Raw genomic sequence first — 27893 nt, forward strand, 5'->3', positions numbered from 1 at the left:
TACCGTTTGCCGAAATAACTTTTAAAGATATAAATATCTCTTACATTTCAGTCATCAATCAGTCATTAATTATTTGTTATTTACCTTCTATCATTCTCATTCTGAATGTCACAAAATCCTTCTGCACGAACCCTAGCATAAATTATGAATCAGCGATATACAAATTGGCTTAATTATTGTTTTACTGTCTAACTAAATAATCACACAGAATTACATAAACACACAAACAGTATAGTTATTGGTTATTAACACAATGCAATGAAAAGTCTAATAACCAGGACAGATCAGAATATCGGAATAAACCGATACGACGGCTTGTTACACCAAATGAAAAGGGAGAGGCATGTAAGAAAGAGCGGGAGAAAAGACAAAGGACTTCACTATCTACACACAGCTGATAACTATGCTCAGGGAAATGCTATACTTTGCCGCTCATTCGAAAATAATTGCAATGTATATATTTACGATTGTATGCCTTTGTTGTCTCTCTGTTGAAATCGCCGGTCCGTCTGAGGAGTAATTCGACAGAAAATCTCTGATTGTGTCTGTTAGAACTGATTTTCCAGATGTACCAATGGTCGTTGGATAGGGAAATGTTCTTTAGAGGTACCACCACATGGTTCTCGGTCTTGGTTCGTTAGAATAGATACTTTAGAGGTATCTATAGTAGAGGTCGACCGATTAATCGGAATGGCCGATTAATTAGGGCCGATTTCAAGTTTTCATAACAATCGGTAATCGGCATTTGTGCAGCAAGAAGCCAAGGTAAGTTGCTAGCTAGCATTAAACATATCTTATAAAAAACAATCAATCTTAACATAATCACTAAACTACACATAGTTGATGATATTACAAGTTTATCTAGCTTGTCCTGCGTTGCAAATAATCGATGCGGTGCCTGTTCATTTCTCATTGAATCACAGCCTACTTTGCCAAACGGGTGATGGTTTAACAAGCGCATTCGCGAAAAAAACACTGTCGTTGCACCAATGTGTACCTAACCATAAACATCAATGCCTTTCTTGAAAATCAATACACAAGTATATATTTTTAAACCTGCATATTTAGTTAATATTGCGTGCTAACATGAATTTCTTTTAACTAGGGAAATTGTGTCACTTCTCTTGCGTTCCGTGCAAGCAGTCAGGGTATATGCAGCAGTTTGGGCCGCCTGGGTCATTGCGAACTGTGTGAAGACCATTTATTCTTAACAAAGACCGTAATTAACTTGCCAGAATTGTACATAATTATGACATAACATTGAAGGTTGCGCAATGTAACAGCAATATTTAGACTTAGGGATGCCACCCGTTAGATAAAATACGGAACAGTTCCGTATTTCACTGAAAGAATAAATGTTTTCGAAATGATAGTTTCTGGATTTGACCATATTAATGACCTAAGGCTCGTATTTATGTGTGTTATTATGTTATAATTAAGTCTATGATTTGATATTTGATAGAGCAGTCTGACTGAGCGGTGGTAGGCAGCAGCAGGCTCATAAGCATTCATTCAAACAGCACTGTCATGCGTTTGCCAGCAGCACTTCGCTGTCCTTCAAGCATTGAGCTGTTTATGACTTCAAGCCTATCAACTCAAAATGGCTAGCTAGTTAGCGGGGTGCGCGCTATTAGCGTTTCACTCAGTGACGTCACTCGCTCTGAGACCTTTAAGTAGTTGTTCCACTTACTCTGCAAGGGCCGCGGCTTATGTGGAGCGATGGGTAACGATGCTTTGAGGGTGGCTGTTGATGATGTGTTCCTGGTTTGAGCCCAGGTAGGGACGAGGAGAGGGACGGAAGCTATACTGTTACACTGGCAGTACTAAAGTGCCTATAAGAACATCCAATAGTCAAAGGTATATGAAATACAAATGGTATAGAGAGAAATTGTCGTATAATTCCTATAATAACTACAAACTAAAACTTCTTACCTGGGAATATTTAAGACTCATGTTAAAAGGAACCACCAGCTTTCATATGTTCTCATGTTCTGAGCAAGGAACATAAACGTTAGCTTTTTTACATGGCACATATTGCACTTTAACTTTCTTCTCCAACACTTTGCTTTTGCATTATTTAAACCAAATTGAATATGTTTCATTATTTATTTGAGGCTAAATTGATTTTATTGATGTATTATATTAAGGTAAAATAAAAGTGTTCATTCAGTATTGTTGTAATTGTCATTATTACAAATAAATAAATAAATGTAAAAAAATCGTCTGATTAATCGGTACCGGCCCTTTTGGCTCCCCAATAATCGGTATCGGCGTTGAAAAATCAAAATCGGTCGACCTCTAATCTATAGTGGTGGGAGGAAATTGTTCTTCTATCTCTTCTTCGGTCGAGTTTCCTAGACTATTTTACATATACAGCTGCAGACTGTGAATGTGTAGTCTTGTAGAGATGTTCTTCTTCTCTCTTGAAAGTTTCAGAGTTTCTAGCCATTCAGTACCTTTCAGCTAATGCTGTCGGGCTCGTTGGCCTATAGAGTGGTAACCATTTCAGCGTGGGGACGCATTTCCTCACGTTCTCTGGTCTTTAGTTTTGTAGATTTCTTAACCATTCGTGACTTCCGGTTCACACCATCCGCCTGCTTGGTCTAATGTACATTTTGTCAGAAGTGGGTTTTATGCACTCTGGGAAAAGTGGGCGTTCCATGACGCCGACGTAATGTGTGTGTTCACGTGGGTGTGGCCACTGACTTGGTTAAGACTTCATATGAAAAACACTTCTCTCATTTAGAAGGCTAACTTCACATTACATCTTCTCACAAATAGTTTCATATTTAATCATATCAGTTCCCCAACATTTGGATGTGAATCTGGGAAAAATATACACATTCACTGGGAAATATACACATTCAGAGATACAGATATGTTGTTATACTGCCCTTCATGGGATCCCAAAACTCAACTGATCCGACTTAATTGTTCTATATGTGCCCACGGACCACTCCAACCGCTTGAACTACAGCAATATTGTTTCATTATTCAACCTTTTGATGTTACCGATTTGGCAGGAGGAATCTCCTTGTAACAAAGAGGTTTCTTTACCCTCAATCCTGCCAAACCCAAAGTTTCTACACAGAATTTACGACCGGTCATAAAACTGGTGGGGGAGAGATAGAAGGGAGTGGGTGGGGATGTGTGTGTGTGTGTGTGTGTGTGTGTGTGTGTGTGTGTGTGTGTGTGTGTGTGTGTGTGTGTGTGTGTGTGTGTGTGTGTGTGTGTGTGTGTGTGTGTGTGTGTGTGTGTGTGTCATGACTCACCCAACAGGGCAAGTCATGACATCTCTTTCCTCTACACTTCCTCCCCTCTCCGTCTCTTTCTCTCTCTCCTCTCTCTCTCCCCTCTCTCCTTTCCTCTTTCCACTATACTTCCTCCTCTCTGCATCTCTCTCTCTTTCTCTTTGTCTCTCTCTCTTTCGCTCTTGAATACTGGTCAGGATGCATAAACCCTACCTACCGTTCCTCAACATTCTTGATGTGATTTATGAATCATCACTTTGTTGCATTCAAGGCGCGTATAGTTGAATGTTTAGAGAGTGGTAGCGTCTCTCATAGAGAGACGTAAGGAGGAACAATTAGACCCACGTTTCTTTATTTAACCTTTTATCTAATGAGGCAACTGGCAAGTCAATCAAATTCTTATTTGCAATGATAGCCTGGCAAGGGGCTGGTTGTATGTGTTTTTTACATTTATTTTGTAACTGTCTTGCTATTCTGCTATGGCTCCACTACTAGATGACTCGTGTCAGTTGACGCGTGTGAAATTGAAAGTGCTAGTTCCTTTTCCTGCCAATATACACCAGGTAGTGAACACAGATTACCTGATTTGTGTGGATGTGTGTGTGATTTGTGTCAGTGATTTGTGTGAGTGGGTGTATGTGTGTGTGTTTGTTTGTGTATGTGTGTGGTGTTTCTTATAGTGCTGCATCTTCCATCTTCTATACCCCCCCTTTCTTCATAAGTAATATCTGTAGCAGACCACTATGGAAGCACTGGCCGTTTTGGCACCCAGTCCATGAGCCAATAGTGCTTGTTTAGCAAACTGGACAACCTTCACTCCAACTCCCTGATTTAATGGATCAATAACTGACACTGGGTTAAGTCAACTCAATCCATTCACTACGCTGATATATCACCAAGTAAATGAGAATCGACAAGGAGTGGTTCATGTGGAAAGAAAGTAGTAGCTAACTAAATTCAACCTTGTAGCCTCACCTGTGTGCTGTTTACAACTACTGTACCTAGACTGGTTTAGCTGTTCAGCGGTTTCACTCTCTCTCTCCCTCCCTCCCTCTCTACAGTGGGTGTTGGCCTTTGAGATCTTCATCCCTCTGGTCCTCTTCTTCATCCTGCTGGGCCTGCGCCAGAAGAAACCTGCCATCCCCGTCAAGGAAGGTAGGAAAGAAAGAAAGGAGCTACACAAAAGAGTGTAAAAATTGAAGAGTAATAGAAGTGGTGTAAAAGTAGCCTAAGTGGCAGTCTGTTTATTACCATACAAACTCCTACAACATTGTTTGGCATTATTATTGTGTTTATTTGAACAGGGACAATGTACAACAACAAAAATAAGTCTCAGTACACTTGAGAACAGATGCATTGTGCCAGACTTAGCCCAAAGCTAATTTCAGGCTGCAGTCCCCGGGCAGGTGAACATACAGTATAAACAAGGAAAACATTATTTATACGAACAGACAACATACAAACATCAGACATTGATGTTGATATACCGTAACAGTCAAAGTATAGACACACACAATGCTTCTCACAGTTGTGTCAAGTTGGCAGGATGTTCTTGGGGCGGTGGACAATTCTTGATGCACACAGGAAACTGTTGAGCATGAAAAACCCAGCAACGTTGCAGTTCTTGACACAAACCGGTGCGCCTGGCACCTACTACCATACCCTGTTCAAAGGCACTTGAATCTTCAGTCCTGCCCATTCACCCTCTGAATGGCACAAATAAGCAATCCATGTTTCAATTGTCTCAAGACTTAAAAATCATTCTTTAACTTGTCTCCTCCCCTTCATCTACATTTAACAAGTGGTATCAATACGGGATCATAGCTTTCACCTGGATTCACTTGGTCAGTCTATGTCATGGAAAGAGCAGGTGTTCTTTATCTTTTGTATACTGAGTGTAGGTCTATAATTATTGACCATAATACAATCTCCAGACTTGAATATGGGGGTAACAACAACTGACCAGGACAGCAATGGATTTGGCAAGAGCACAAAGAGATCTGGGACCAGGTTAATGCAGAAGAAGATGAGAGGAGGCCAGGATGCAGAGGGTTGAGGAGTGATGGTGGTTAGTGGTTGGTTAGTTACTGTGCTGTGGATGCGTGAGAATCTCCCATGCTTACCTCACTATTGCCTCCCAGTGGGGAAGGGGTCCACCAGTTCAAACAGTGCTGTAGCCTACAAAGCCCCGTAGATACAGATGTAGATACAGACGCATGTTGGCCTAAATATAGAATGTATGCGTCTCAAATGGCACTGTATTCCCTATATAGTGCACTACTGGTCAAAAGTAGGGCACTTTAAAGGGAATAGGGTGCCATTTGAGACAGCCTTCGTGTGTTGTTGTGAATTGCCACCTATTTCTGTTTAGTTGTTGAAGGCAAACATTAGCTTTGCTAATCTGCTAGTGAAGGGCTGGTTGCAAAGACACTACTGTCTAGTCGTGTTGTCATTATAGTACTGTTAGTCATGTTTAGTCATGTTAGTTTGTGCACTGTCATTGTCCACAGACATACACACCTGTTTTATTTATGTGTTTTTTTCTCTCTTTTATTCTATGGCCCTCTATTCTTTCTCGCTTTATATCTCTCCCTCTCTCTGTCTTCTTTCTCTCTTCTCTACTCTCTATTGTCTACTCTCTACTCTCTATTGTCTCCTCCGCATGATGCATGTTCACTGCATGCTAGAGCAGTCTGTAAGTGTCAAATACGTCTTTATTATTGTGGCTGTGACTGACTCATTCATGAAAATCTCATCTATGGTTATATTTACCTTGACTCTGACTCGGGTCTCCTAGTGTGTGTGTGTGTGTGTGTGTGTGTGTGTGTGTGTGTGGGGGGGGGGGGGGGGGGGGGTAGCCTAGCGGTTAAGAGCATTGGGCCGGTAATCGAAAGGTTGCTGGTTCAAATCTCTGAGCCGACTAGGTGAAAAATCTGTCGATGTGCTCCTGAGCAGGGCACTAAACCCTGATTGCTTCTTTAAGTTCCTCTGGATAACAGTGTATGTTAAAGTTCCTCTGGATAACAGTGTATGTTTAAGTTCCTCTGGATAACAGTGTATGTTAAAGAACTTAAATGTCAAACTTTTTTTTTTAAATGTGTGTGTATGCCTCCCCTCCTGGGCGATGTGTTGTCAGCACCGTAGTTCCCTTTATAGTGCACTAGTTTTGACCAGGACAGTGTATTATATAGGGAATAGGGTGCCATTTGGGACGTATTCTCAGTGACTGGGGTGGGATCTGTCTACAATGTCATCTCCAGCCAACAGATCCTATTTCACACATCTGACTAATACTAAAGAGCTTTGTGCTCAGGTTAGCGCTGTAAGGCACACACTGGCACCCTGCCACATATATACAGACACACACATACACACACACACACATACACACACGCAGGCGCACAACCACCGGCTCAAATGTGTAGGGAGCAAATACAAAATGTTATCTGTGACTGCACTTACACGGTCATGATCACAAATAAAGTCACTGGGCAGTCCGTGTGAAAATACTATTCCTTCATATGGATTTGAAGGTGAATGTTGTCTGTGTGTGTGAGTATGTGGGAATCAGTATGGGTGCCTGTGTCTATGTTTCTGTGTTTCTGTGATAACCAGTTACTGGTAGCAACATATAATACATCATGTATACATCACATACCTGAACCATGAATCTGTCTGGAACTAGATCTAACTGACTGACACTTGATCTACTTTTCTGCTGGTTGACTGATCTACTAAACCTTTGATGATCTTGTGTCCTTTTATCCTGAGCTCAGTGTGTGAAGGGGGACCAGATGTCCGGTCTGAACTGGGTTGTAATGTGGAAGATATGACTGTTTGTGTCCCAAATGGTACCCGATTTTGTATTTAGCGCACTACTTTTGACCAGAGCACTATTAACCCTGGTCAAAAATAGTGAACTACATAGGGAATAGGATAACATTTAAAAAAAAAAAATAATCGTCACACAGTTTACAGCAGGCATAAAAGGTGCAGCGAAATACTTGTTGGCTAGCTCCCTCAATAATGCAGAACAATGATCTATATCAATAAAAACAAGAGAAAAAAGTCAAGGTCAAAAATACTGTAGCAAGTAATAAAAGAGCTAGTATGCTTAGTAATAATAGACAGTATTTACTGATATAAAGTTGGCAGTGTCTTGGCCGCGCAGTATAAGAAATGATATATAATAGAACAGCAGCATTGACTGTGTGTGTGTTTGTGTGTGCCTGAGTGTTTATGTGTCAAATCAAACTTTATTAGTCACATGCTTCGTAAACAACAGGTGTGGACTAGCAGTGAAATGCTTACGGGCCCTTCCCAACAAGGCAGAGAGAAAGAAAATATAGAAATAATACGGAATAATAAAAGTATTAATAAATACACAATGAGTAACAGTAACTTGGCTATAAATACGGAGTACCAGTAACGAGTCGATGTGCAAGGATACGAGGTAATTGAGGTGGATAGGTACATATAACTAGGAATAAAGTGACTAGGCAACAGGATAGATAAAACAGTAGCAGCAGCACATGGGATGAGTCAATATGATGAGGTAGTCAGTCGATGTAAATGGGGGTGTGCTCGGGCCTCCTTACAGTACAATGCATACACGTTTTGTAAGTGTAGGTCTTTGAAATCCCTGTGGGATTTGAACCCACAACCTTGGATTTTGCTTGTGTTCTGCTCTTACCAACTAAGCAACACAGGACTTCAATTCCAGCTACGCAGTTATCAAGGAACATTCCTTCAACATTCTTAGAAGCAGAACTTTTTGACAGGCATGTTCTGTGTTTCAACATCTTTATAGTCTACTGTGCCATGACACAGGGTTAGTAGTGCCTGGAAGGAGAAGCGCCATGATCCCTGTGTGTGTTGCGCCTTCAAGGTTGCGCCTTCTTCACCGTGGTAGTAGTATGGTAGGTCCATGTCAGGTCTTCTGTGATGTGCACGCTTAGTAACTTGAAGCTTTTGACTCTCTCCACTGCGTCCCCGTTGATGCGTCCCCCCCGTCCCTCTTTTCTTGTCGTCCACAATCAGCTCCTTGATTTTGCTGACGTTGAGGGAGAGGCTGTTCTCCTGCCAGACCTCTAACCTCCTTCCTGGCAGAGTGGTGCCAGGAAAACATGTGGGATGTACCGACTGTCGTCTTCAACAGGCTGCCATCACTAGAGAGTCTGTCACTGTCACTGTAACACTTAACATGACAGATATTACTCGGCAGCTCTGAATACTAATTGCCCTTAGGCACAGATCTGGGATCAGTTTGCCCTCTCCAAACCTTACATTAACCATCAGAGGTGGGAAACCCAAAACAAACTGACCTTAGACCAGTGTCTCTAGGGGCTGCTTCATCCTAGACCATCATGAGAAGTGCTCACGTAAGGACTCCTTCATCTGGAATTGACTCAGAAGTGGGTATTTCCAATTTTTATAGGCTATTCAATGAGACAGTAATAGCACCAGAGTAAGTGTCAGCAGTTTAGCATCGGGTTGTATTAGGATAAAGCAACGTTGGTGAGATGGATAGTTTTTTATAATCACAGGGGGTAATTCATTTTTATACCCAAGTCTTATATTAACAAAAAGCTGCAAAATATCACTGCACATTAAGAACAATCAGACAAAACTTCATTTAACATCAGAACACTAGTTGATTCATTTAATCATTTATAGACCATCAACAGATCCTATTTCAGCTTTTAGTAATATCCTTTATAGGTAGTGCTCTACACTGCCAATCAAGGCAACCGTTATATCAAACAATACATTCTCAAAGGGGCCTATTTGTTGATAGCTAGGATGCTTATTGTTATATCCAAAGGGATGCATGACAGTGCAATATGAGGGATTTTTTTTTTTTAACCTTTATTTTACTAGGCAAGTCAGATTTGTACCTTGTCAGCTCGGGGATTTGAACTTGCAACCTTTCGGTTACTAGCCCAACGCTCTAACCACTAGGCTACTTTGCCGCCCCGATGAATGGATGAATGCATGTATCATTGAAGAGAATAGAGAGTGTTGTTGCCAGGCGGATGGATGGAGCTGCTGAGAGAGAAAGGTTAAGAAAAACTCTCCACGGTAGTCATGGAAACATGGACCATTCCATTGTACAGTATTATTTTATTTAACCTTTATTTTATCAGGGAGTCATACTGAGACATGGTCTCTTTTACAGATGAGCCCTGAATTAGGGGAGGATTTGGTTGGTGAGGATGCCCTTGTCCCATCGCGCTCTAGCGACTCCTGTGGCGGGCCGGGCGCATGCACGCTGATACGGTCGCCAGGTGTACGGTGTTTCCTCCGACATATTGGTGTGGCTGGCTTCTGGGTTAAGCGGGCATTGTGTCAAGAAGCAGTGCAGCTTGGTCGGGTCGTGTTTCGGAGGACACATGGTTCTCAACCTACGCCTCTCCCGAGTCCGTACAGGAGTTGCAGCGATGAGACAAGACTGTAACTACCAATTGGATACCAATGGATACCAAATTGGGGAGAAAAAGGGGTAAAAGTAAAAAACAACAAATCTAAAAGAAAAGTATCAATCTACGTGACATCAAAGATGGCCAACACACTTTCTGGTAGAGAATGCAATGATGAGTACTAAAACTGTTGCCCGTAATAAAGCACAGTGCGCTATGATAAACTGTATCTACAGTAGCTAATGGCTTTAATGAGGTGGCAGCTGTGTTCATATAGAAGATGACGCCATAGTCTAGAACTGTTAGGAACATCGACTGAATAATCTGCTTTCTAGTATTTAGCGAGAGGCATGACCTATTTCTATAGAAGAAACCCATTTTAATTCTTAGCTTTTTAACTAACTCATCAATATGCTTTTTAAAAGGCAGCCTTTCATCTATCCAGATGCCCAGATACTGTATTTGTAAGTAGGGACACTATCAATATGAACACCATCCAAAGTACATATGCTTCAATTAAGTTATTTTTATGCACTCTAGAGAACAACATATATTTAGTTTTACCTGCATTCAATACTAATTTCAGATCAATAAAGTTTTTCTTTAGTACAATGAAGGCAGAAAATAGCGTACACAACAGTATCATTGGCATACAAGTGCAGGTAAAACATTCTTACAGACATCAATATTGTTAATGTAAACAGTAAAAAGTACAGGACCCAGAATCGACCCCTGCGGGACACCTTTCATTATGTTCAGACCTTGTTTGTATGGACCTAGTTTTTTTGCAGGCTTGGTGAAAGCGTGTCCAGCACTCACCATTTATGAGTGGTTTAGAAACAAAAGCAACATTTTGTTGAGACAGAATGATGACATTATGTCCAAGAATTCAGCCCTGACATCTTGGTCCCTCTCCTCTCTGGCTACTGACTGTGTGTTATCTGTGACCTAACTTCCTCTCTCTTTTTCTCTTTACTCACTTGACATACTTTTTGGGGTTTGGTATTTACATTCAAACCCTCCATCTCCTCCCAACCAATCCTATAATCCTCTCCCTTCTCGCTCTTCCTTGCTTTTCCTGTGAATCATATATCTTTGTCCTGCCTATCTGTGTCCTGCCTATCTCTCCCTGCCCTTCTTTATCCCTGTCTACTCTCTCTATTCTTGTCTTCCCTACCTACCACCTGTCCCCCCTGTCCTTCCCTGGTGTCCATCCTGTATGTCCAGCCTTCTACAGCGCAGCTCCCCTCACCTCAGCAGGCATCATTCCCATCATGCAGTCTCTGTGTCCCGACGGCCAGAGGGACGAGTTCGGCTTCCTACAGTACAAGAACTCAACGTGAGTCAAACAGTCCCAGCTTCTTTTCTCTCTCTCTCTCTCTCTCTCTCTCTCTCTCTCTCTCTCTCTCTCTCTCTCTCTCTCTCTCTCTCTCTCTCTCTCTCTCTTCTCTCTCTCTCTCTCTCTCTCTCTCTCTCTCTCTCTCTCTCTCTCTCTCTCTCTCTCTCTCTCTCTCTCTCTCTCTCTCTCTCTCTCTCTCTCTCTCTCTCTCTCCTTTATGACAGGCAGCTAATAGTTTAATGCCATTAAGCACTAATGTCCTAACAGTGTTAATGTCCATAACACTTAACAGTAGGATTGGATGGTGGTCATTACCTGCAATTGTATGCATGTGATTGATTAATCTCCTTCTGCTTAGTTTTTAGATTTGTCGGCCTCTCCTAATGGGAGGGGGCTGTCATTGTGTCTTTACCTAGAACGATACCCCACACCTCTCTCAATAATCTCTATTTTCTCTTTTCTCTCTCATCTGTCTGCTCTCTCTCTCTCTCTCACACACTCTCTCTCTCTCATCTGTCATCTCCCTCTCTCATCTGTCCTCCCTCTCTCTCTCTCTCATCTGTCTTCTCGCTCTCTCATCTGTCTGCTCTCTCTCTCTCTCTCTCTCACTCTCTTCTCTCCCTCATCTGTCTTCTCCCTCTCTCTCTCTCTCTTTGTCCCTTCCTTTCACTCCTTCCACTCTTTCCACCTTTCTTTCCCTCACTCTCCTCTATTTCACCCCTCCCCTCCCCCAGTGTCACCCAGTTGTTGGAGCGGATCCGTGAGGTGGTGTTACAGAACCACCTGTTCACAGCAGACAGGCCAGGACTGGGCCAGGAGCTGGAGTCCCTACAGCAACACCTGGAGAGCCTCAGCACATCCGCAGGGCCCTACCCACTGGACAACAATTTCAACACCAGCCATGGTGTGTGTGTCACATTTGTTTTTCAAAGGTTATGACAGTTATTTTATTTTCATGATGGTTCATAACCATTGGTTACACGGTTATACAGCCCTATGTGTGTGTGTGTGTGTGTGTGTGTGTGTGTGTGTGTGTGTGTGTGTGTGTGTGTGTGTGTGTGTGTGTGTGTGTGTGTGTGTGTGTGTGTGTGTGTGTGTGTGTGTGTGTGTGTGTGTGTGTGTGTGTGTGTGTGTGTGTGTGTGTCTGTGTCACAGTAAACCTGTACCTCTCTAAACTACCTCTGCTCTCAATATTGAGGACACCAGCTGTAGACAGATTTGGAAGACAAGCAATTTAACCTTTCAAATCAAAGGTTTGTGTTTGTCCTTTCAGGGCACGGAAATCAATAAGCTTGAGGAATTCTAGAAAGAAACAAGTGCTCCCTCTGGATAGTGATTTCCTGCAGTGTGTGTGCGTGCCACACCCAAGTGATACACATGCACAAAAAAGTTTCAGGAGGGCAAAGACCTTTGGGTGGAAACATTACACAATAAACTGCAGGAGCATTCATCCGTTTGCAGTGTTGGGGAGTAGTGAACTACATGTAGTTTAACTAGTAATTTAACTAGGTTTTGCAGTAGCTTGGTGGTAGTTGAACTAAAATCCAATCTAGGTAGTGTTTTCAGTCGTTAATTACTTTTTTTTTGCCATGTAGTGGTGTAGCTAACTTCTGGAACTACACACTACTCTTTTTGGGTGAAGTAGGCGATCATTTCCTTTCTTTTTCATCAGCCGACCTGCCTAATTCTCACTTGAAACATAGTTTTTGTGTTGAATAGGCTAAATTACACATTCTGCTAGCAAATGACCCCAAAGTGATCTGTCTTGCAATTTGTAGTCTATGACATTTCAGATGTACATATGATCATTTTTCAAAAAGTAGCTTGGATCTACTGAACTACTTTTTCAAAGTTACTTTAGTTAAGTCAATTATATTTTTCTTAAGGGTAGCTTTAGTGTAGCTTAACTTCTTCCAGTGTGAAGTAATTGGTAGCTTGGTAAACTACATTTTCAGAGTAGCTTCCACAAAACTGTCAGTTTGTGGGTATCTATCTTAATTCCATTCGTTTATTTTCGTACCCGGCCCCTACAAGTTATTGGATGTACATACACTGCATTTGATACTGCTAGCATTTGATACTGTTCTGTGCGATTTCTATTGGATAAGCAGTTCCTGGAAGTCTTCATGTGTATTATCTGTGGTTGTGCTGTGTGATTCTTGCCCTGCAGGGTTCACAGTAGCCAGTGTGTTGAAGAACCAGTCAGTGTTCCATCAGTTCCTGGTCAGGAATCTGTCCCTCCCCAATGACACCGCCAGCCTGCTGCTCTCCACTCCTGTCAACCTCAAAGAGGTCTGTGATCCTGTCACATGCACGCGCTCACACACGCTCCATCCACCCACACACACACACTGTACCTCCCTAGTCCTCATCTACCCCCTGGGGACTGTTTTAGTTATGGGGTAATGCAGAGTTTACATTCAAATGTTGTGACATGACTGATGAACAAGGAAGTAAGAAACAATGTTAGTATAGACTGCCAAATCTAAAATCTTGGCTGTTGGGTATATTTACATTTAGATAACACCATTTTGACATCTAAATTTGAATATACACCCGTTTGCCAAGATTACAGATTTGGCAAAGACGTATTGTCATTGAGGAGTGACATTGAATCATACTGTATCAATATATGGCTTGGTGCCTCCCAACTTTCTGTTTCCCTCCATCTCTGTCTCATTTAATTGTCTAGGCCTGGCTTCAGGTCCTCATCTTTATCTTCTCCAGTCAGTCACTTTCTGTCTGTCCCTCCTTGTTTCTCTTCATTATCCTGTCTTTCTGACAGCTTTCCCTATGCAAACAAACACTGAAGTCCTGTCTGCCACCTATGTGTGTGTGTGTGTGTTTGCGTGTGTGTTTGTGTGTGTGTTTGTGTGTGTGTGTGCACGTGCGTGTGTGTGTTTATCTTCCTGTTCTCTGAGTGTGTGGGTCCTCTCTTTCACTTGCTGAACTGCAGGTATTCAACCTGATCTTTGGCCTGTACCCCAGAACTGGAGGGGGCAGTAGTCACAGTTCTGGAGGGGAAAAAGAGACCACACACACCCCTGCAGAGAAGATCCTTCAACTGGAGGTAGGCTACTAATGGGAAATATTGAATTTAATTGATCTGAGTCTGTGTATTAGCTCAGCAGTAATCCCCTCCTATCGTCCCCTCAGGAGAAGCTGCTGGGAGTCATGCAAAGTCTGGATGGTGGACTGATCCACAAAGCTTTACGAGACCCAACCAAAGCAGCCCATCGTCAGGCCCTACTCAAACTCATGTCCCAGGCTTTAGGCCTAGCAGGAGGAGGGGCAGGCCAGAGATACGACCCCCAGGGACTGAAGGAGGTGGAGGTGCACTGCCTATCTTATCTATCCTCCTCTATCTGAATCATCCTCCTTTTCTTTCCTCCTCCTCCTGTCTTTTTTCTATTGAATCAATAGCCTTTATCGTATAGCCTGAATCAATTACCTTTATCAATAGCCTTTACAAGACTACCATTGAAATAATTGATACCATACATGATGATGATGATGATGGTGAATTCTACTGAATGTGCTGTTGATTGTTTTTTCAAAGGGTGTTCTCCTGACTGGTGCCATGTTGGAAATGCTTACCTGTGGGGAGGATGGGCCTAGTGAGCTGAGCAAGATTCTATTGGTTCCTGAGAAGCAGCAGTCCCTGCTCCAGGCCTATCACAGCGCAGCATGTGGTGGTGGGGCGGGACAAAGGACTGAGCGGTTTGGAGAGATGAGCCAGGAGCTCCGAGAGCAGATAGACACACAGAGCCTCATTGACAAGGTACATTAGAGACAATCGCTTCATCCAAAATGGCACCCTATTCCCTATTCAGTGCTGTAATTTTGACCAGGGCCCATAAAAAAAGTAGTGCACTATATAGGAAACAGGGTGCCATTTGGGACACACTCAATGGCTGCTTTGAACTGAGAATCCCTGTGGTGAGGTGCTTTTCCCTCATCAAACACACATAAATAAATACTGTGGATTTTGTATTTGGAATGGCTGACATTCTATGGCTCCTCAGTATCTATCTCAGTAACTATCTCAGTTCCCTATCTATCTCAGTATATACTACTGTATCTCAGTATCTATCGCTAATACTCTCATTATTCTCTCTCCCTTTGATTCTTCTCCACATCTGTCTCTCTCTTTCTTTCTCTTCTCTCATACTCTCCCCCTTTCTTCTGTCTCTCCACACCTTTCGGCCTTCTCTCTCCAGCTGCGTCTGGAGCAAGCCAACTCCTCGGCCCCTCTGTCCCAGTCCCACCTGGGTGCTCTGCTGAAGGACTTGGCTGACGTGGAGAGGCTCCTCAGGGATGTAGACCTGCTGTCAGGCCTGGCTCGCCTGCTCCCCAAGGGCGCCTGTGTCGGCCACGCCCCCCCTGGGGCTCCAGCCAACACCACCACTTCCTGGTCCCTCAACGCCACCACCTGGGGGCCCAACACCACCGAGAACCCCTGGGAGGAGGGCGGAGAGGAGGGGAGAGGACGAGAGAAAGAGAATGTGAAAGAAGAGAACCCTCACTCGTTTTCTACCTTTGTGCAGCTGTGGGCAGGGCTGCAGCCTATTCTGTGTGGGAACAACAGGTTTGTGTCTATGTAATAGGATCATTCCTATGCCATTGTTCTTTAACTGCAGATCCAATTGCCTGAATGCTAGTCTGTTTATGCTATCATGCCAATTCCCTGTCACCCATGGAGTTGCTTGGGCACGAACAGATCTGGGACCAGGCTAGAGAGCTACAGGGTGTGCAGGCTTATGTCCCAGCCATATAATAACACACCTGATTCAACTAATCAAGGGCTTGATGCTTTAAATTGTTAAAATGCATCAGGTGTGTAGAACTGGGCTGGTGCCAGAGTAGAGAAACACAGTGCTGTACACCTATGTCGTAAAGGCTGAAGTTGTTGACCCCTGTCTACTGTCTCCAGAATCATTGAGCCAGAGGCTTTAAAGCAAGGGAATATGAGCTCTCTGGGCTTTACCAGTAAAGAGCAGCGCAATCTGGGCTTACTAGTGCATCTGATGACTACAAATCCCAAGATCCTCTACTCTCCCATCGGCTCACAGGTGGACAAAGTCATTCAGAAGGCAAGTACATGACCATGTTCTTTCAAGCTCTGTCATCTGTATCGTTATCGTGGATGTACTGTAGCATGTACACAGTGACTTGTACCTAGACAGTGTACTGTAATAGAGTTATTCAGATGTCATTAGGCTATAGAGCTATGCACACTGCTGCCCAGGCATTGTCTATAGCCATTTGATAAAGTACGAGGAAAACAACTTGGAAATGCTTACGCACACAAGATGTGATCCAATTCCAAATGCCAAGACTTAGGATAGCCGGTGCTCCAATTTTTCTTTCATTTATACGGTCTAGCTGTTGTCAGACACTTTGAGACTCACAGTGTATTGAGAAAATGTTGGGAAGTCACTAGGAGCCCCATGGTCATTTGTATCCCGGCCTTACACATTAATCATGTAGCTACATGTTCTGTTCATCGGTTAAGGGCAAGATGTGTAGGAAGTCAATGCGTTGCTAGATGAATCATGCTATCCTCAGTCTCCGGAGGTCTCGCTATACCACAATATATGCAGAACTGGCCATTGATTCTCTGTTTCTCTGTACATCCCACAAGTTACCCCCGGCTTGTTATTGGCAGATGGTCTATAGCTAGATTTGTTATCTTAGCAAGAGGACTGGAGGAGGGAGGGATTTTAAGAAATGAACAAAACTAGAGAGGGAAGGAGAGAGGCAGAAAGTAGAGGGAAGGGCCACAGAAAGGACTCAACAGAAAAGGTCAGTTGAAAGGATGTGGATAGAGTAACGAGACGTTGACGGGACTGGGATAGCTCTGCTTCAGGATGTGGCTTGCGGACACTGAGAAGCCTCAGCACCTGCAAGCTGCACGTAACACCCTGGACCAGAGCTAGGCCTGGGATAGCTACTTCTGTGTCGGTGACCCGTGACTCTGCTTCTGTGTGAAGGCCAATGAGACATTTGCGTTTGTGGGGAACGTGACTCACTACGCCCGGGTGTGGCTCAACATCTCTGCCCAGCTCAGGACTTATCTGGAGGAGGGCAAGCTGCACCACCACCTGGCCTGGATGCAGCAGGTAACACACAGCTTTTACCTCTCTTCATATACAGTAAGAGGCACTATTCACCTCACCTCATAAGGTAATATTGTCTGATAAATGGCATAAGATTTAACTGGCAATCTTGAAAAAATGCATTGTCCCCCACACAGTATATTAATACAGTCCATATCTTGCCTGATAAGCCCATATGTACACTGTAACATAAACACATACACACTACTGGACAATAAGCCCATGGATATGCCTACCTGTACATTAACTCCTTATGTATTCCTTTTCCTAGTTGACCTCTGACCTACGTGGTCACCCGGAACTGCTGAATGGAACAGACAGTGATCTGCTGCGTGGGTTGCTGGAGGGCAACTACACCCTGCCCAACACCTCCACCCTGCTGGAGCAGCTAGACACCATTGACAACGCCGCCTGTGGCTGGACACACTTCATGTCCAAGGTCAGTATGAAACTTGAATGAAAAAGAAAGAAAGAAACACACAAACACACACAAAAAACACAGATGAATAGTAAATCTAGTAGAAGTAGTCCTGGTTGGAACGCCCAAGGTCACTATCCATTACATGAGAGCTTTATAAGATTCTGGTGTACGGGCAGGAAGAACTGTAGACATGGGTGTTCTGATTCAGACTGACACAGGAAGAGCAGTGGAACCTGAGTACTGTATATTGATCCGAACACGGACAGCAGGCGTGCAGTAATATGAGCACTGATAATCAGTTCTGGACAAGGAAGCAAAGCTCCATTCAATAGTCCCAGGATTCATCCCAAATGGCACCCTATTCCTTATATGGTGCACTACTTTTGACCAGAGCCCAGGGCAGGGACTATTATTACCGATGTTGCCGATATAGACGTTTCCTGTGCTCTTGGGGGTTGGCGCTGCACTCTGGCTGCCATCTGGCTGGGATCAAGGCAGAAGACAATTTTCCATTGACTGCAAGGAATATGGATCTATAAAGTATTCTTCTTCTTCTTCTTGTTCCAGGTCAGTGTGGATATCTTCAAGGGTTTTCCGGATGAGGACAGCATCGTCAACTACACACTGAACCAAGCTTACCATGATAACATCTCAGTGTTTGCCAGTGAGTAAACTAACCACTGCGGTGGACAGACTACTTGATTTAACCTCTCTGGGGTAGTCCCACATACCCCAGTGAAATAGCAGCCAGTGAAATAGCAGGGCGGCAAATTCAAAACAACAAAAATCTCATAATTCAAATTTCTCAAACATACAACTGTTATATCCCATTTTAAAGATACACTTCTCGTTAATCCAACCACATTGTCCGATTTCAAAAAGGCTTTACGGCGAAAGCATAACATTAGATTATGTTAGGACAGCGCCGAGACAAGAAAAACCACACAGCCATTTTCCAACCAAGGAGAGGCGTCACAAAAACCAGAAATACAGCTACAATTAATCACTAACCTTTGATGATCTTCATCAGATGGCACTCATAGGACTTCATGTTACACAATACATATATGTTTTGCTCGATAAAGTTCATATTTATATCCAAAAACCCCATTTTACATTGGCGTGTAATGTTCAGAAATGTTTTGCCTTCCAAAACTTCCGGTGAATGAGCACATCAATTTACAGAAATACTCATCATAAGCGTTGATAAAATATTCAACTGTTATTGAAAGAATTATAGATACACTTCTCCTTAATGCAACCGCTGTGTCAGATTTCAAAAAAGCTTTACGGCGAAAGCACATTTTGCAATAATCTGAGAACAGCGCTCAGATATCAAAACAAGCCATACATATACCCGCCAATTTGGATTCAACAGAAATGACAAAAATTACATTAGAAATATTCACTTACCTTTGATGATCTTCATCGGAATGCACTCCCAGGAATCCCAGTTCCAGAATAAATGTTTGTTTTGTTCACTATTCCAAATGCAAGGTACGCGCTTACTAAGTCCAGATGAAAAGTCAAAAAAGTTATACTACAGTTTGTAGAAACATGTCAAATGATGTATAGAATCAATCTTTAGGATGTTTTTATCATAAATCTTCCATAATATTCCAACCGGACGATTCCTTTGTCTTCAAAAAAGAAAAGGAACACAGCTAACTCGCACGTGAGTGTGCGCGATTGAGCTCATGTCATTTTCTCAGTCATCTGATTCCAATGGCTCTTATTCTTTCCCCAATCACAGTAGAAGCTTGAAACAACGTTCTAAAGACTGTTGACATCTAGTGGAAGCCTTAGGAAGTGCAAAATTACCCCATTGACACTGTATACTGGATAGGGAATCACTTGAAAAACTACAAACCTTAGATTTCCACACTTCCTGGTTGGATTTATTCTCAGGTTCTTGCCTGCCATATGAGTTCTGTTATACTCACAGACATCATTCAAACAGTTTTAGAAACTTCAGAGTGTTTGCTATCCAAATCTACTACTAATATGCATATCCTACCTTCTGGGCCTGAGGAGCAGGCAGTTTACTACGGGCACGCTTTTCATCCGGACGTCAAAATACTGCCCCCTACCCCGATGAAGTTAATCACAAGAACGGATATGACAACTTTACTGTCCATTACATTATCACAAAATAGAAATATGTCTTTGGCACTCGATTAGGCTTTACAGTAAAAACAGATCGTGGCTAATGGCCAGGCCCAGGTGGCCAGATGGATTTTACGGAAAGGGCAGTGGCTATGGCATGCAGCTAGCCTCCGATCGGAAATAGGTTTCATATTGTGAGGAAATAATGTCAAAGACATATTGTACATAATGTCCCCCTCCCTCTCATCCAGGTGTGATATTCCAGACCAACCTAGATGGCTCCCTGCCTCCTCATGTCCTCTATAAGATCAGACAGAACTCCAGCTTCACAGAGAAAACCAACGAGATCCGCCGGGCCTACTGGCGCCCAGGGCCCAACACGGGGGGAAAGTTCTACTTCCTCTACGGCTTTGTCTGGATCCAGGGTACGTGACCAGAATCCTCCATGTTGTCTACTGAAGTGTTGTAAATGTAGACTGAAATGTTGTCAATTCTAGCCAACTCTAGCCAAGTTTAGCCAAGTTTAGCCAAGTTTAGCCAACTCTAGCCAAGTTTAGCCAAGTTTAGACAACTCTAGCCAACTTTAGCCAACTGTAGACAATTCTATCCAACTCTTGACAACTTTAGACAACTCTAGACAACTCTAGCCATTATCATCAGCATCACAGCCACAAAGGCATTAAACAGATTCTTCGGGATTTTGGCAATGAGGCACTTTATCTATTTCCCCAGAGTCAGATGAACTCGTGGATAACTTTTTTACGTCTGCGTCCAGTATGAAGGAAGTTAAAGGGAGTTTCACAAGCCAATGCTAACTAGTGTTAGCACAATGACTCCCTTTAACCAAAGCAGAATAGATTGGCACCTGGGCTATTTCAAATTAATTAATATGAAGAAAACTGTTGGCTCTAATTAGTGTTTTATACAGAATTGGAATGCTGGTATGGCATTTCCAAATGTTGTTGTGTCGTTGGTATGTTTCTCATTCCCCTTGCTTAGTAGTAAAGAAGACGTCTCAAAACTCAAAGCTGTACTTGTTGTCTCAACGTTATCTGCCGAAGGCAAAACTATAAATAGGCTATACTGTACATAGACTATAAATCAACTGACAAAATCAGGTTCGCGGAGGACACAATTGTTATGTCAAACACATTTTTGCTGGTGTTTTATTAAGATAAGGGTTAATTGGGGTAAACTGCTTACCCTAGTGATCTTGAGGTGGGCACACCTGTGTGGGTACCAACGCCAAGCTGCAGATCCAGCACATTCTCCGTATGTTTTGGGGAAAACTTGATGGGAAGGCTTACTCACTAAGGTGTAGACTGGCCCTGTCATCTCTGCTGTGTGTGTGTGTGTGTGTGTGGTGTGTGTGTGTGTGTGTGTGTGTGTGTGTGTGTGTGTGTGTGTGTGTGTGTGTGTGTGTGTGTGTGTGTGTGTGTGTGTGTGTGTGTGTGTGTGTGTGTGTGTGTGTGTGTCCTCAGATATGATGGAGAGAGCCATCATTAACACGTTTGTGGGCCATGACGTGGTGGAGCCTGGCAACTATGTCCAGATGTTCCCTTACCCCTGCTACACAAGAGACGAGTAAGACTTGGAACTCTCTCAGTATACCTCTCCTCTACTCTCATTGGGTTTTTCTTATAGTTGCTCTGCCCTGGGACTGTGGCCAAAATAACCATTCATTCTGGCACTATTTCTATCTGAGGTAATCAAATTATATTGGCCCTGCGCATTTAGATAGATAGATAGATAGATAGATAGATAGATAGATAGATAGATAGATAGTACAGAACATTATTAGTCAAAGACTGAAGTACATTTAAAATGTCACACATAGCCTACATATTAGTACATACAGTACACACAATATCTAGGTCTAATATGTAGTACAATGCAAATTACAATACAAGATATATAAAAATGCGTGTGTCTCTTCACAGTCCCCTTTATCAGTTTTTTAAAACTGGTTTTAATGCTAGCTTGAGTTACCTGGGGTGGCAGAGAGTTCCATGTAGTCATGGCTCTGTTTAATACTGTGAGTTTCCCAGCCTCGGTTCTGGACCTGGGGACTGTGTAGAGACCTCTGGTTGCATGTCTTGTGTTGTACCAATGAGTGTCCAAAATGTCTGCCAACTGCTTGAACAGACAGTTCTGTACCTTCAACACATCAATACCTCGCACAAAGACCATTAGTGATGCAGTCAATCTCTCATCAACCTTGAGCCAGGAGAGATTGACATACATGTTACTGACACTTACCCTCCGTGTACATCTAAATGCGATACTTGCTGCTTTGTTCTGGACCAAATGCAATTTACCTATGTCCTTCTTTGCCGCACATGACCACATAGCTGGGCAGTAGTCCAGGTGCGACAAAACTAGGGCCTGTAGGACCTATCTGGTCGACTGAGATGTCAAGAAGGCAGAGCAACGCCCTATCATGGAAGGACCTCTTCTCAATTTAGCAACCATTGAGTTTTGACCGTGAACGCTTGCTACCCAGGGCTACACCCAGCAGTTTAGTCCCCTCAACTTGCTCGATTGCCAAATTATTCAATAATAGATCTAAATGAGGTTTAGCATTGAGCGAGTGATTTCTCCTGTCTGTTGTTGGTCCATAGCTTCCTGTTTGTGATCGAGCACATGATGCCTCTGTGCATGGTGATCTCCTGGGTCTACTCTGTAGCCATGATGATCCAACACATTGTGGCGGAGAAGGAGCACCGGCTCAAAGAGGTGAGACTGCCTGCAGCTGCATGCTCAGCTGTCTACACTAGGGTCTCTGTGTGTTTTCCAAATGGCAACCCCTTTATAGTACAACACTTTTGACCAGACTTCTAGTCAAAATTGGGAAAAGGGTGCTATTTAGAATGCGTCTCCTATCCAATGTCTGTCTGTTTTATTGGGGCAGCAACACTAAAGCCATCTACTCTCTGCCTTCGTTTGGCATCCTATAGCAAGATGATGTCACTTGTATTGATTGCCTCTCTTCTGCCCCCTGCTGGAGAAATATGGATTTCATATACATGTTTTTCCAAGTTGAATTCCTATGATAATATTGTGTTTTTTTCCCTTCATATTCAGAATATTTTGTTTCATATCTGGGGGGGGGGGGTTGTTGAGGTTACATTCACATCCATATGAGTGACTGTAAGAGTGTAAATAAGAGGAATAAACTCTTACGGAAAGTAACCTGTATTTCCCTGCCTGGTCTGTAGGTGATGAAGATGATGGGTCTGAACAACGCGGTCCACTGGGTGGCCTGGTTCATCACTGGGTTTGTCCAGTTGTCCATCTCAGTGACGGCCCTGACGGCCATCCTGAAGTACGGTCGGGTGCTCCTCCACAGCGACATCTTCATCATCTGGCTGTTCCTCTCCATCTACGCCATCGCCACCATTATGTTCTGGTAATGACACCACTACTGCTCTGACGTTAGTCTAGTAAAAAGCATGAGTTGACACACAGCCAAAATAGTAGGAGAAGTGCAGACGAACATAATATTATACTATAAAGGAAGTTGCACACTGCTCTTTTGACCATTGAATCATTGGGAGCATATGTGCACCTTTCAACTTTTTCTTTGTCCCAGATAGAAGTTGCCATGGCCTTAGGCACAGATATAGGATCATTTTACCTTCCTGAAATCTTCACCGTTATTGGGTGACAATGTGAAACTCATTGTGAACCAGTGTCTAGGGGCAACTGCAACTTCTGCTTTGACTGGTTTCTCTCTCTCTCTCTCTCTCTCTCTCTCTCTCTCTCTCTCTCTCTCTCTCTCTCTCTCAATTTCAATTCAATTTGCTTTATTGGCATGACGTAACAATGTACATATTGCCAAAGCTTACTTTGGATATTTACAATCTCTCTCTCTCTCTCATGTTTCTCTCCGTTATTACAATCCTCACTGAAAGCCGTGATATCAAAGCAGCAGTGACGTTACCCACATTCAGGGTGTTAGAGATGAATCTAACGAATCCCTCACTATGAGTCACTATGATAGTTAACGGCTGATTTGATAAAAGTTGTTTCACTTCATGCCAACGTTCATTGAGAAAGAAACATGTTATTTAAAAATGCTATCTCCTTAATGTATCAGACCGACAGTGACTCCGCTCCTTTGCAAGACGTCCGAAGGAAACGTGTCTGGTTGGTAAATGCTAACAAATAGAAACACTCGCTACCTCACTCTTCAACCAAGGTGCATGGATTGAGGAGCAAACTGAAGTGAAGAGGAAATTTAACCTCATCTTAACCTCTGTTGCTGCCTTGCTATGTTGTTGTCTTAGGTCTCTCTTTATGTAGTGTTGTTGTGTCTCTCTTGTCGTGATGTGTGTTTTGTCCTATATATATATATTTTTAAATCCCAGCCCCCATACCTGCCGGAGGCCTTTTGCCTTTTTCTAGGCCGTCATTGTAAATAAGAATTTGTTCTTAACTGACTTGCCTTGTTAAATAAAATAAATAAATGAAAATACATCTCCAGGCTATTGTCCATTGGGCGAAAGTGTTTAGAAACAAGATTAGTAAATGCTAACAGTATTTCTCTCCTTTCTGTCTGTCTGTGTCCTGTCTGTGTACATCAGTTTCCTGGTGTCAGTGATCTACTCCAAGGCCAAGCTGGCGTCAGCGTGTGGTGGGATAATCTACTTCCTCAGCTATGTCCCATACATGTACGTGGCCATCAGGGAGGAGGTGGCCCATGACAAGATCACGGCCTTCGAGAAGTGCATCGCTGTAAGATCGGGCCTTTGTTCTCATCCCTGTCTGACTCTCTCCCTATGCTTTATTCATGTCAGGGAATTTTTTGTTAGTCATATACTGTGCCCATGTCTACACTGTCTGGATATATTTAATGAGAGAAACATCACCCCAGGCTCATGGCTAGATTTAGTTATTTGTCTCTTTCACTGAGTCAAATGGCCTATTTCTGTGTCAAAGGTGTATCAAAATGTCAAGCAAAGTAGTTGAAAGTCAGGAACAAACCAGACTTGCAAAATTCTATTCTATTCTCTGACACTACCCGTCTGAATCAGTCAGCCCTTGAAAGACATTGATCTTCATACATGTCAATAGCTTTTAACACGTCCATTGTCCTTATTCCCATTCTCTCCAGTCTCTTATGTCGACCACAGCGTTTGGCCTGGGGTCTAAGTACTTTGCCCTGTACGAGGTGGCTGGGGTTGGTATCCAGTGGCGCACCATCAACCAGTCACCTGTAGAGGGCGATGACTTCAACCTTGGCCTGTCCATGATGATGCTCATCATCGATGCTAGTGTGTATGGAGTACTCACCTGGTACATAGAGGCTGTGCATCCAGGTAAACAGTCAACATCCAATATGGATTTCCATTTTTCAAGTCTTTGGCTGCTAACTTAAATCCCTCCTTTTTGTGTCCCTGTTTTGTCACTGACTGTGTTTATGGAAGCAATATGTTTATGGAAGCAATTGGGCTGAATCACAATTTTTTTATTTTTTTTCACCCATTCTCTCCTGTCCTCCAGGGATGTATGGGCTGCCTCGGCCGTGGTACTTCCCCCTGCAGAAGTCCTATTGGCTGGGCAGTGGGCGTGTGGAGACATGGGAGTGTCCCTGGGGGGGAGGGGCCAGGCTGAGTGTCATGGAGGAGGACCAGGCGTGTGCCATGGAACACCGGCGATCTGGTAGGGCCAAGCCTGACCTTAGACTTGGTTAGTGGATAGTTAGTAGAAATATTGTTGATAGGTAGTTGAACATCTACTCAACATCTATAAAGCATTGATTTGGGACTATCCAAATAAGGTGTTACCAATAAAAATCGAATCTCAAAATAAGGTTCTTCCCTGGTTCTGTAATAGACAGCAGCTTTATCCTCTCTCTCCCTCTCTCTCTCTTTCTCTCGCTCGCCGGCTCTCTCTCCCTCCAGAGGAGATGCGTGGTATTGAAGAGGAGCCCAGCCACCTGCCTCTGGTGGTTTGTATAGACAAGCTGACCAAGGTCTACAAGATGGGCAATAAGCTGGCCCTCAACAAGCTGAGCCTCAACCTCCACGAGAACCAGGTGGTGTCCTTCCTGGGACACAACGGAGCCGGCAAGACCACCACCATGTGAGAGAGAAAAATGTGTGTGTGCCCACGTGTGTGTGTCAGAGGGTCCCCAGTCGTTTGTGTTGTGTTGACGTGTGGTTTTACAGAGAGACACAGGGAGATGCGTGTTGTATGTTTTGGTAAGAATTTGTTTGAAGGGTTATTCATCATTTGCTTATAAACCATATTGTAGATGAACTATAAATTATAGTTCATATAGTGATAAATTATAAACAGGCCATACATAATGTTGTCTATAACATCACCATAACGTTCCCGTAATCTTTCCTTGACTTTTCCCATATTATTCCCATAACATTCCCATAACATCACCATAATGTCCACAAAATGGCCTTGAAATACAGTATAACCTATGTTTTACGTGTCCATTTCTTCCCTCTCTAACTAACCCTGTCACTAACTACCATTGGTTCTCTACTACCATCCCCCAGGTCTATTCTTACAGGTCTGTTCCCGCCCACCTCTGGCTCAGCCACCATCTACGGCCATGACATCCGTACTGACATGGAGCGTATCAGGCAGAACCTGGGCATGTGTCCCCAGCACAATGTGCTCTTTGATAAGCTCAGCGTGGAGGAGCACCTGTGGTTCTACTCCAAACTCAAAGGCATGGCCGAGGAAGACATCCGCAAGGAGATGGACAAGTACGTCACATCCCATTTGGATGGTTTAACCAAGTCAAAGGCCCTAAGGTGGAAATTAAACTATCAACATGGCATTAGATTAGGATCTCACCTCTTCGAATCGAAGGGTGTAGATAGTATATAAGTACAGGTGACTGCCATTGAAGGATATGTACAGTTTGGAAACAAATTATACCCATCCACAGCCCAAAATAACATAAATGACCATGAGTTGTGTGTATGTTGTCAGGATGATAGACGATCTAGAGTTGAATAATAAGCGTCACAGCCTGGTGCAGACTCTGTCTGGGGGAATGAAGAGGAAGCTGTCCGTGGCCATAGCGTTTGTGGGCGGCTCCCGGGCCGTCATCCTGGATGAGCCTACGGCGGGGGTGGACCCCTACGCACGCAGAGCCATCTGGGACCTCATCCTCAAGTATAAACAGGGTGAGACAGGATGTGTCAAACTCACACACTAACCCTTGCACACTAAAACTCACAACAGGTGAGACATGGGTGAACCACACTAAGATTGTGTCTCAAATGGCACCCTGTTCACCATAGAGTACACTGGTTTGTCACCCTGTTCCCTATAGAGTGCACTGGTTTGTCACCCTGTTCCCTTTGATGTACACTGAGTGTACAAAACATTAGGAACACCAGCTCTTTCCATGACATAGACTTACCAGGTGAAAGCTATAATCCCTTATTGATGTCACTTGTTAAATACACTTCAATCAGTGTAGATGAAGGGGAGAGGACCGCTTAAAGAAGGATTTTTAAGCCTTGAGACAATTGTGGCATACTGTAGATTGTGTATGTGTGCCATTCAGAGGGTGAATGGGCGAGACAAAAGATTGAAGTGTTTTTGAACTGGGTATGTTAGTAGGTGCCAGGCGCACCGGTTTGAGTGTGTCAAGAACTGCAAAGTTGCTGGGTTTTTCACGCTCAACAGTTTCCCGTGTGTATCAAGAATTGTCCACCACCCAAAGGACATCCAGGCAACTTGATACAACTTTGGAACCATTGGAGTCAACATGGGCCAGCATCTCTGTGGAACGCTTTCGACAACTTGTAGAGTAGGTACAGTACATGCCCCGACGAAATGAGGCTGTTCTGAGGGCAACACCTTCAATATTAGGAAGGTGTTGCTAATGTTTTGCGCACTCAGTGTATATTGAAAGAGAAACATTTCCACTGTGTTTCTAGGTCGCACCATCCTGCTGTCCACCCACCACATGGATGAGGCTGACCTGTTAGGAGACCGCATAGCCATCATCTCCCATGGGAAACTCAAGTGCTGCGGCTCCCCACTCTTTCTCAAGAGCACCTACGGAGACGGCTACAAACTCACCCTGGTCAAGAAACAGAGTGAGAGGGGAGGTGAGTCTTTTATATGTGAATATGTGTGTTTCTCTTTTTCATTTTGTCACAAGCTGTCTCATTCTATTATCAATGACAGCCTTCCTCTGTCCCTCACTTTTAGAATATGATGAATTTGTTCTCTTTCAGTGGAGGTTGTTTAGGG

At 43.4% G+C, this 27893-nt stretch overlaps 1 protein-coding gene across 2 annotated transcripts in view; it reads left to right on the forward strand.

Moving 5' to 3' along the window:
* abca2 (ATP binding cassette subfamily A member 2) overlaps positions 1-27893 on the forward strand; it is a 79701-nt gene that overhangs the window by 32197 nt on the left and 19611 nt on the right. For both annotated transcript variants that reach the window (XM_014171165.3, XM_082968450.1), the window contains exons 2-24: positions 4313-4406; positions 10898-11009; positions 11744-11913; positions 13180-13301; positions 13966-14079; positions 14166-14342; positions 14569-14790; positions 15230-15597; positions 15943-16102; positions 17003-17131; positions 17400-17567; positions 18117-18213; positions 19907-20080; positions 21137-21239; positions 22277-22391; positions 22874-23064; positions 24242-24392; positions 24772-24976; positions 25161-25319; positions 25562-25742; positions 26174-26386; positions 26616-26812; positions 27575-27748. In XM_014171165.3, coding sequence (XP_014026640.1) covers positions 4313-4406; positions 10898-11009; positions 11744-11913; positions 13180-13301; positions 13966-14079; positions 14166-14342; positions 14569-14790; positions 15230-15597; positions 15943-16102; positions 17003-17131; positions 17400-17567; positions 18117-18213; positions 19907-20080; positions 21137-21239; positions 22277-22391; positions 22874-23064; positions 24242-24392; positions 24772-24976; positions 25161-25319; positions 25562-25742; positions 26174-26386; positions 26616-26812; positions 27575-27748 — 3796 coding nt within the window. The remainder of the gene's footprint in view (positions 1-4312; positions 4407-10897; positions 11010-11743; positions 11914-13179; positions 13302-13965; positions 14080-14165; positions 14343-14568; positions 14791-15229; positions 15598-15942; positions 16103-17002; positions 17132-17399; positions 17568-18116; positions 18214-19906; positions 20081-21136; positions 21240-22276; positions 22392-22873; positions 23065-24241; positions 24393-24771; positions 24977-25160; positions 25320-25561; positions 25743-26173; positions 26387-26615; positions 26813-27574; positions 27749-27893) is intronic.

The sequence above is a fragment of the Salmo salar genome, chromosome 24, assembly GCF_965601325.2.
Source record: "Salmo salar chromosome 24, fSalSal1, whole genome shotgun sequence".
Lineage (NCBI taxonomy): Eukaryota > Metazoa > Chordata > Actinopteri > Salmoniformes > Salmonidae > Salmo > Salmo salar.